We start from the raw sequence: 10,386 nt of genomic DNA on the forward strand, positions 1-10,386 counted from the left end.
CATATAGGAGCAGGTGCATCTAATTTTTGTGGCTCAGACTAGAGGACTACAATCCCTCTGAAGCATCTTTAAATGGGAAAGCAAAAGCCCCCTAAAGAAAGTCATAGTGTCACTAGAGAGGCTCCCAGACTCACTTTCCTCCGCACTCCCCCACCCCGTGCCGTGGGCCCCTGTAGAGTGTTCTCTGTGTGGGAGAAGCCAAAGCAGAAGAGTGAAGCTGGAACAAGACCTCTTGCATAAATAACCTCGTGTCTTTACCCGCAGAGAAGGGTCTGCCCCCAGCTGCAACAGGGCCAGGAGCCGACGGCCAGCCAGAGCTGCCCTGGATCACCATCGCACGGCAGAAGCGGCAAGGGGCCCCAGACCAACCACCCAACCAGGAGGATAATCCTGGGGCCCAGACACTGAAGTCTGAAACAGGAAAGCAAGTCAAGGCTCCCGAGAGAGTGCAGGTGCTTAGAGCACACACTGTCTGTCTATGTAGGTGCAGGAGGGAGCAGCTGGCTGGGGGTGGGGGTTGGGACCCCAAGATGACCATGCATCCTGCATGATCATTACAGGGCCCCTCATCTGTGATGACCGCTTATGCCTGCCCTTTGTTGGTGCTGGGCTGATAGGGAGGCAGAGAATTGGTGTGGAGACAGCTCTCTGTTCTCTGCTTCCTAGGCATGCAGTTCAGCATCTGGAGACATGAAATGGGGTTAAAATACCTTCCCAGTTAGATGCATGGTCAACAGCTCCATCTCAGCTCAGTGTGAGATGATGGACAGGCCCTGCTTTTGTTGCTACATTGGTTGCCTGCTGAGGCTCCATATCCCTCACCTAGAGCTGTAGGGCTGGAACCCAGGGTTCCATTCTGCACCTTGGGCTGAAACAGCTTTCTCAACCCAAACAGCTATGCTTAGACGCTGGCCAAGGCTCACAGCATGTGTATGCCCCATAGCAGCCACCATGATGAACCTGTGAGTGTGCTCCAGCCGCGTGGAGAAATGAGCCTGAGCCTCTGCAGGAGGACCTGCTTCCCTTCATTTCAGCCAGAACCTCAGCAGGTCCCACCCCTGAAAACCCTGATGCAGGCTTAGGGCATTTATAAAGCAAGTATCAATTCTGGGCTGAGGCATCCATGGTCATCACAACCCTCACAAAAATCTCAAAACTATTTCCAAACACAATTCATCTGGACTTTTAAGTGGAGTGAATCCCTGCTGTCCAACATGCGGAGCTGAGGCCAGGTGTAGGGACAGGGTGTGGGCCCAGGAGAAGACACTGCACTAGCCCGAGTCCAACAAGGACACGGGACGACTCGGTGAGTGCCCAAAGCAGAGGTCTGCCAAGGAAGTGCCCTCTTGGCAGAGGAACCGTGTGGCCCATCGCCTTCGGTTACATTTGCCCCCTACCTGAATGTCAGGTGACCCAAGAGCATGTGTCTTTCTTGTGTCCCAACAGGAGACCGTGAGGCAAGCTGACTTTGTCCGCAGCAAGTCATTCCTGATAGCCCCTGCTAAGCCCTCGGTGGACCGGAGGCAAGGGACGAAGCTCCGCCTCCAGGAAGGGCTGCAAAGAGGGATCTCGTTGTCCCATCAGAACCTGGGTATGAAATCCCCAAACAGCACCAAACACCTTAAAAGTTGTTTCTGGGATTGGCCCTGCTTTTTGTTGTTCTGTGTTTTTTTCTGAATTACTTGCCACATTGATCTTTTTAAACAGCTTTTATTGAGGTACCATTTATGTGCCATAAAACTCACCTATTGTACAAGTATGATTCATTAAGTATATATTGACAGTGAGTATATATTTACTGAGTTGTACAACCACAACCCAATTTCAGAACATTTCCCTCACCTTTAAAAGAAACCTCATGCCCATTTCCAGTCATTCACCATTCCCAGCCTCAGCTGCAGTGAACCACTAATCTACTTGCTCTCTTTATATAGTTGCCTTTTTTGGACATTTCTTACAAATGGAATGATAAAATATGTGCTCTTTTGTATCTGGCTTCTTTCACTGGGCATAATGTTTTTGAGATCCATCTCTGTTCTTGCATGTGTTCACATCTTTTAATTTATTTTTAATTGTGGTAACATACACATAGCAAAACTTAACCATCTTAGCCATTTTTAAGTTTACAGTTCAGCAGTGGTAAGGATATTCACACTGTTGTGCAGCTAGTCTCCAGAGTTCCTGAAGTCTTATTCTAAAAGTTTCTCTTACCTCACTGCATTGCAGGAACTGTCTGAGCCTGCTTTGTAGGTGTTTTTATCACATTAAATTATTCTGTGCCTACATCTTCTTTACATTAGCAGATTTTATGTTTGAGACCACAGTGAAGATCTTGATGTGTATTTTAAAGAAATGCAAGAGGCTTAAGTGAAAATCCACACTCATTGCTCATGTTTCTGTTTATTTTGTCTTCTTTCCAGCAGCTCAGTCTGCAGTAATGACAGAGAAAGAATTGCATCAGCTCAAGAGAGCCAGTTATGCCAGTGCTGATCAGCCATCCTGGATGGAACTTGCCAGAAAGAAATCTCAAGCTTGGAGTGACATGCCCCAAATTATAAAATAGGTTGACCATGTGCTGACAAAGAATGTCTACTACCTTGAAGGGGCACTTAGTTAAAACCTGTCACTAAATCCAGGCAAACAAACTATGAAACTTAGGAGTGATTTTATCCTCAAGTTATGGGAGAGTGAGCTTGGGGAAGAGGAAGGAACCTGCAAGACAGACACACAGCCATAATCCTGCACCAGAGGTGCCCGAAAACATGGGTGCCATTGAAAGGGGCTGGGAGCAAGGCCCTGTGCCCACAGGTGTGGATGTGAGTCTCTCAGAATTCCCTTGATAAAGAGGGCTCGGACAAGGAAAATGGAAGTGAAAAATGGATGCCTAACCAAGACGCACCTGCAAAGCCGGAGGAGAAGGCACCCCAGGAGAACGCGGGTCTGTGTTTCCACTTGGCATCGCCTTTGTCTCTGGTCGTTGTCTTGCCCGTGGACCCCGTCTTCTTTCATGTTTACTATTAGGCATGACATTTATGGTAAAACAGAGATGCCGTTTCCAAGAGCAGTTGTAAACCAATCAGTTTTCCAGAATATAGCCACTCTAAGAAGGGGCCAAAGGAACATAGCAGAGTTCATCAATTCATAGACTGTTTCCAAAAATAATTTTTAAGCTTTTCCACTGGGCATCTGTGTTCTTAGCCATTGCACAATGCATTGCCTGTTCAATAAAGGGTTTCCAACATGCTCCTGTCATATGTGTCAGTGTTATTTCTACTCACACTTAGAGAATGTCCTCCAGTGCTGAGTTAAATGCTATGTGTGGAGTTTTTGCTTAACAGATATATCATTTAGTTGGGTTGATTGTGGTTGTTTGGGTTTTTAGATTTTTTTGGCAATAAAATTTTAGTGTTTATTTTTGGAAATCAAAAGATAACATAGGCTTTTTTTTTCTCTTTTCATCTATGTGGTGCAACATCTTAAAAATACAAAATTTCCTAAAAAGTTGCAATTATTTACCAACTTACACATTTCTCTTGAAAACTAGATCATCAACACATTAGCCAGGATGACTTGTGAATGTAGAATGTGGAGAAGCCAGCAGAGGAAGAGCATGTATTTGAGATCTCAGAATTTTGTCTCTGTTATACAGTACCTCTATTTTTAAAAACATTTCCAATTTGTTCCTTTGAACAAGCTAATTTTAATGGGACTATATATAGCTGGAGACATTTAGCCATCAGAATCAGTAAGACCTCATATATATTGTAATTTGATTTTATGTACCCTAACTTCTGCTGCTTTATGGTATTTTTTAACTTCATGATAATTATTTTCTAACTCTTAGAACTACACAACCTGATCAGGTCTGCTTTTATTGGAAAAAGACCTGGGATAGTTTTTTTCCCCTAGCCAAACTGATTTATTAATTGCATTATCTTAAGGAACATCAGTACTGAATTCTACGGTGAATGTGTTCTAAACAAGAGCCCCATCCATCTAGCATTGTTCCAAAAGCTTAGGTATGAATAGTTTTAAGTAGAAAAAAATATGTTCATCATTTCTCTTACTAACAGAACATTCAGATAAATAATTTTGACTGAGTAGACTTCACTGTATGAGCAAAATATTTGGTTCAGTTTTGTTCAAACAGAGGTTGATATTGTCTATGTGTTTCAGGCCATGGTTTAATTATCTCTGGTACCACTTGTTAAATTAGGAGGGTGCAGACTTTTAGGACACTGGGAGAATTCCCTGGAGCATGGTCCTGTAACTCCCACCCCTGGCATTGAGGTCGGGACCTTCTGAAATAACAAGAGAAGCTGAGGCTGTGACCAAAGTTTGGAGATGGTGTGGGAAGTCTAGAATGGCAGTAGAGATGGTAAAAGTCTGTAAGTCTTGGTTTTCCTGAGAAGAAAGTAATTATGGAGTGCTTCCTATGTGCCAGTCACTGTTCTGAGTGTTTCATATGTATTACTTGTAATTGTCTTCACAGTCCTTTAGGGGTAAGGACTTAGCTGCACTTTGCAGATGAGGAACCCGAGGCACACTGAGGTCAAGGACTTGGGCATTGTGTTCAAGATCTTGCAGCAGGTAGACACCTGCTAAATGACTCCAGGCCCCAGACTTTAAAACACTACCCTTGAGCAATGTCCCTATTTTTAAAAAGCATTTGTGTGAAGATGAATCTGTGTCCTCAAAGACATAAAGCAGATGAGGAAGCACTGAACTTGATCTTACGGGCTCCTCATCCTACTCTGTCTAAACCCACAGTCCCTGTGTCACTATGTGACTAAGACTAAATGCTTCCCAAAATTCACATGTTAAATCATAATGCCTAATGCAATGCAATAGCATTAGGAGGTGGGACCTTTTGGGAGGTGATTAGCAGAGCCCTTATGAAAGGAATTTCACTAGCCTTTATGGAAGCAACCCCAGAGATCTCCCTTGCCTCTTCCACTATGTGAGGACACAGCAAGAAGCCCTCTATGAGTCAGGAAGAGGGTGCTCACTAGATCTGCCAGCACCCTGATCTTGGACTTGGCAGCCTCCTGAGCCATGAGAAGTAAATTTCTGCCTTTAGAAGCCACCCAGTCTATGGTGTTCTGTGACAACTGCCCTTACAGACTAAGATATAAGTCCTGGAGACAAGCATGGACCTCATGATGCTTCCTCAGGTGACCCCCTTCACCCTCATCCTTTCGTTCCTAAGGACTGGAGAAAGTGAGAGTGCTCTTCTGTTTTGTAATTTTTAGTCAAAGTACCTACACAAACTATGAGGTATTTCCATTCATTCCTTCACTTATTCAGTCTCTACTTTGTGCAAACACTCCACCAGGGGTAAGGGCATCTGCTAGAGCAAGTGGGTAACAGGCATTTTAATTGGGAGGGGACACACTAAATAAGCATGAACCATGACAAACATGGGGGAAGACAGCCGTGACTGCGATGGTGAACCTAAAACAGAGGGACTTGGTTGTGGCAGAAAGGCTACTTGAGATTGGGTGGCTAGGAAAAGGTTTGCTGAAGAGGTGATCTAATTATAAAAATGCACCAGCTGTGCTGAGATCTGGGGACAGCACTACAGGGGGAGGTAACAGCTCTGCAAAGTCCCAGGCCCTTGGACATGCATGCCCAAGATGCAGTGTGGCCGGGATGTGTGGACAAGGGCAGAAGAGCTCTTCAGGGGCTGTTGCTGTCTTTCCCCAGAACCTGGCAGTCTGCAGAAGGAATCCATGCACACCTGGCATTCCTGATCAACCTATTGAATATTTGGGGATGGAGTTACACAGAGGGGTCCCATCCCAGAGGACATAGCCCTCTCTAGCTCCATAGTTCCATAGCCCAACCCCACCAGCAGGACAAATCTATCTTGATTGTCTCATGTACATCAGATCTGCGTTGGTCTCCCACAAAAGTACACCACTCCAAGCGGCCTAAAGGAATTTTCTTCCAAAGAAATGGAATCATCTTGCTGGAGGGAATTTGGATGAATATAAATTTCTCCACTTTATTCAAGCCTGTCCATCGATTAAGGCCTAAAACCATGAGCAGCAGAATCTGTGGGGCTGGGGAAGTTCTTGTGATTCCACCCATCCTGAGTTGTCCTGCTTTTGTAGGACTAAGCATAAAGCTGTGAAGATGCTCTGCCTGCCTACTTCCTACAGGTTTGCATAAATCTCTCCCTAAGACTACCATTTACTAGCTCTAGCTCGAGTAAGCCTGCCACTTTGAAGACAACCGAGGGCTTCCTAATGCACACTGGGGAGTGGGCACTCATCTATTTCACACGGCAAAATCATCAAGAAGAAGAAAGAACACAGCAAATGTAGGTGCCTCTGAAATGTTAAGAGAAATGCAATCAGTGAGGTGGGCTCTAGATTTGTAACAGTTTTAAGTGCAAGACTGAGGAAGATAACAATGGGAAGGCAGAAATCTTCATACTGGATCCTAAGAGAAAGCACCAGGGAAATACATCTGTGGCAGCTGCAGTGGTTTTAAAATATGCCCACAAATTCTTTGACAATTATGTTTTCCAAAAGCAGAGCCTAATTCCCCTCCCCTTGAATGTGAGACAGACTCAGTGCTCACTTGTACCTCTCGAATACAGCAGAAGCGACCACACAGGACTTCTGAAGCAAGGCAATAAAAGACGTTGCTGGCGTTGCATTGCACCCTTCTGGCCTGTTCCCTCTGAGAAAAGTCAGCCTCGTGTCTTGAGGACACTCAGGCAGCCTGTTGAGAGGCCCATGTGGGAAGAACTGAGACCGCCTATTATGGGCTGAATTGTGCCCCCAATGTTCAATATGTTGAAGTCTTAACCCCAGAATCTCAGAATGTGACTGTATTTGGAGATGGAACCTTTAAAGAAGTAATTAAGTTAAGTGAGGTAATTAGGATGGGCCTTATTCCAATACAACTGGTGTTCTTACAAGAGAAAATTTGGACACAGACACAGAAAGGGAAGCCACGTGGTGACACAGGGAGAAGATGGCATCTACAAGCCAAGGGAAGAGGCCTCAGAAGAAATCATCCCTGCAGACACCTTGATCTCAGACTTCTAGCCTCCAGAACTGTGAGAAAGTATGTTTCTGTTGTGTAAGCCCCGAGTGTGTGGTGTACCGCTACAGCAGCCCAAACAAACAACTGCACCGCCTGCCAATCCCCAGCACCAACCTGCCAGCCATGTGAATGGGCCACCTTAGAAATGGCTCCCCCAGCCCCAGTCAGGCCTTCAGATAACTGCGGCCCAGCTGACATATTGACTGCAACCTCATGAGAGACCCCAGGTCAGCCTGCCCAACTGGGCTGCCCCCAAATCCCAACTCACTGAGATGGAAGGTAATAAATGTTTGTTATTGTTTTAAGCTACAGTTTGAGAGTAATTTGTTACATAGCAACAGATACCTAATAGAGCAGCTTCATATTCTTTTTCTGGGCCCTAAAGGGAAAAGCCCCTACTTGTTTTACAGTTGATTTTACTCGGGGTTAAGAATATAACCATAAGCACAGTATGAGAGAATTTTATTTAACACCTCCTGAACTGCAGTCTGCCTTAGGCTGTGTGGCAGAGAAAGCTGGGGGTTACACCGAAGACCTGTGATCCCCCTGCATAGTGTGAAGTAGTTTCTGGAAGCAGATGTCTAGCCAAAACTACATCTCCAGCTGAACCCCAGACACACACACACCCAACACAGACACCTACCTATGCGTGGGACTCTGTCATTGAGGTCTGGCTAATGGGTTGTGAGCAGGGGTGACGTGCATCCCCCCTACAAAGCCCTGACGTTCTAGAGAGGGACCAGGGCGTGACAAGGAAGTGTCCTTTGGAAGAGACATCCGAGAAGAGAGATGCCGAGTTCAGAGAAACCAAGGGGAGGCAGATGAGGGGGTCGCCTGAGGTTTGAAGAAAGAAGAGAGAATGGACTTACTCTGTGTGGCTCCAAGGGGAACGAACTGGGACGGGAAATGAAAGTTGGAGGGAAGGACCAAGGGAGAGATGTAGTAACCGTTACAGCTGTCCAGCGTAGGGCAGGAAGCCTGGTTGGGAGCCCCCTGACACCCAGAAGGAGCAAGCTGAGGGAAGATTACCATCCCTGTAGGATGCTGAACGGATCTTCCCCCTTGAAAGGCGTTTGGTCCGGGCGGCCTCCCCAGGCGGAGCGCCTGTGTATTTACAACAGGCGGGAGACTGAGGCGGGGGTGGGGGAGCTTTCACATTAGTTTTGTAATGTAATTACATTACATTGCTCTTAATACTAATTATTACCAAGAAGTAATCATCCAGAAAATAATCCAAGTGGGCTTTTATGTAGAATGTAGTTATCCAGAGTGCTTTGAAAGCTTTTTATTGCCAGGAGAAGGAAGCAGGGTGGAACCAGCCAGTCAGAGCAGGGGGTGTGCAGTCCAGGTCTGCAAGATGCAGGGGCAGCACGCAGATCTCAATCTACCTGTCAGTTCTATTTAACTCCCATATTGGGAAATATTTATTTATTCCTTGGTAGATGAAAATAATTCCTAGTGAACAGTCTTTTTAGACCAAATAGCAGAAATATTGCAGGCTGAGTGCGTGTTTTGGAAAATAGCAAGTTCAGGCAGTGGTTGACAAGTGCTACCTATGCATGTCTGACTTCCTTCCTGCCCTCTCCATAGGGAAATTATCATCATTAGCATGGAAATAAAGGAGATACTGTGTTTGTACTGCCCAGAAGATTATTAAAAGCAACAGTCAAGCTGCTCCAGGAGTTTGCTTATTAACCTCTCCTAGGGGCACCCTGAAGGATTTGCAGAGGGTCCCGAGGCCCCCAGACTTGCATGCCTCTCAGCTCGAGCAGCTCTCCCTGCCAAGCACCTGGTTCAAGAGTTGCTATTACATTTGCAGGAAGACAGAAATTCAACATTTAGCCACTAACCTATAAAGAACAACTTGCCCCTGAAAGATTCCCCACAAGGAAAATAATTCTGGTATCAAACTTAGGAAAAATGCAAAATTGTACAGAGACAGGAAACTAGGGGCAAATCCCCAGGGAGTCCTTTACACAAAATAAACCGAGTCTTTCGGAAGAGAAGCCTTTATGTTTAGATGCTCCATCTTTCTTCCCAAAGGAGGAGGAGGAGGGAAATGATCGGATTGCTTTCATTATTGCCTGCCACCTACCCACCCACCCACCCACACCATTACCTTCTCTACCGTCTTGTCCAACAGGAGTGGGCACTTCCCCCAGAGGGGCTGTCCAGGCTCCCAGAAGGGCCGAGCAGGAGGCAGTGGTTGGATGCCTGCAGCCATGCTGAGCACGGTGGCCCTCAGGAGCCCTGTCTCCCCCACAAACAGTCCTGTCCTTCCAGGGCTCCGAGCAGAAGAGTTCACAAAGGATGCAGGCTAGGCCCTAGATTCAAAGAGGCCAAACTGGTAGCCAGACTTGAGCTGAGTCACATGTGGACCCTGGAGGTCCCAGCAGCTCCTGCCCTTATAGGCTGAGCTCTGTGCAGCCACCAGACACCCCTGCACTGGCCGAGCAGGTTCCCAGAGCTCTCTCCTATTTTTGGGGGCACTGAGCTCCCAAGCTGATGTGGGCTTACTTCTGTCTCCCTTAAGACAAGCTCTCGAGGTCCATTGGTAGGAGAATGGAGGGTAGTCAAGCTTCCAAGACTCCAGACACACCCAAATAAGGTGCTACGTGTAGCAGTCTGCCTTTCAAAAGAAGAAAAAAAGGATAAGAAGAAGTTATATTGAGATTTTTATAAACTAGAGTTCAGGTTTATAGTGGTTTGGAAATAGATATTGAAAAGCAGAAAGTTACTTTCCCCCACTTTAGTTTTCTTTTTAAAAAATCAAGATGATGCATGCACAGTTTAAAATACTCATAATCTATGGCACAGGTCAGCAAACTTCTTTTGTAAAAAGCGAGAGAGTAAATATTTTAGGCTTGCAGGCCATGTAATCTTTCACAATTAATCAACTTTGTTGCTGCTAACAACACAGGTAATATAGATGAGTGTGACTGTGTGCAATAAAACTTTATTTACCAAAACAGACAACTAGCCCTTGGCCATATTTTGCTGACTCCTGAGCTATAGAATAATATGAAATGAAAAATCAAAGGCTTGTACTCCCAGATGCAGAATGATGCTCCAGAGTAGCCATATTGAACTGTTTTCTATATTCTTTGGGTGGGTACACCCATGATTCTAGATAATATGCTTATAACTCTATTTCTTGATTCATTAACATCACATGGCATCTACAAAGTCCCCCCTATGAAATATGAGAAAACTTCCTGACTCTCTTCCCTCCCCTTCTCTCCAAGATCTTTTATAAACATATCTGTTTATAATTTTTCTTTTGTTTACCTTTATAACTTTACTGTTTCTTTTTCCACTAACAGGACA

At 45.4% G+C, this 10,386-nt stretch overlaps 1 protein-coding gene across 5 annotated transcripts in view; it reads left to right on the forward strand.

Annotated features, from left to right (window-relative positions):
* Positions 1-3,243, forward strand: part of CRACDL (CRACD like) — a 117,715-nt gene extending 114,472 nt beyond the window's left edge. For 3 of the 5 annotated variants that reach the window (XM_073239927.1, XM_073239934.1, XM_073239920.1), the window contains exons 8-10: positions 265-452; positions 1,447-1,591; positions 2,421-3,243. In XM_073239927.1, coding sequence (XP_073096028.1) covers positions 265-452; positions 1,447-1,591; positions 2,421-2,563 — 476 coding nt within the window. In that variant the 3' untranslated portion in view covers positions 2,564-3,243. Of the gene's footprint in view, positions 1-264; positions 481-1,446; positions 1,592-2,420 lie in introns of those variants that run through there. The other 2 variants (XM_036994632.2, XM_073239938.1) reach the window with 2 other exon arrangements.
* Positions 3,244-10,386: the final 7,143 nt, after the last annotated feature.

Source organism: Manis javanica, chromosome 1, assembly GCF_040802235.1.
Source record: "Manis javanica isolate MJ-LG chromosome 1, MJ_LKY, whole genome shotgun sequence".
Lineage (NCBI taxonomy): Eukaryota > Metazoa > Chordata > Mammalia > Pholidota > Manidae > Manis > Manis javanica.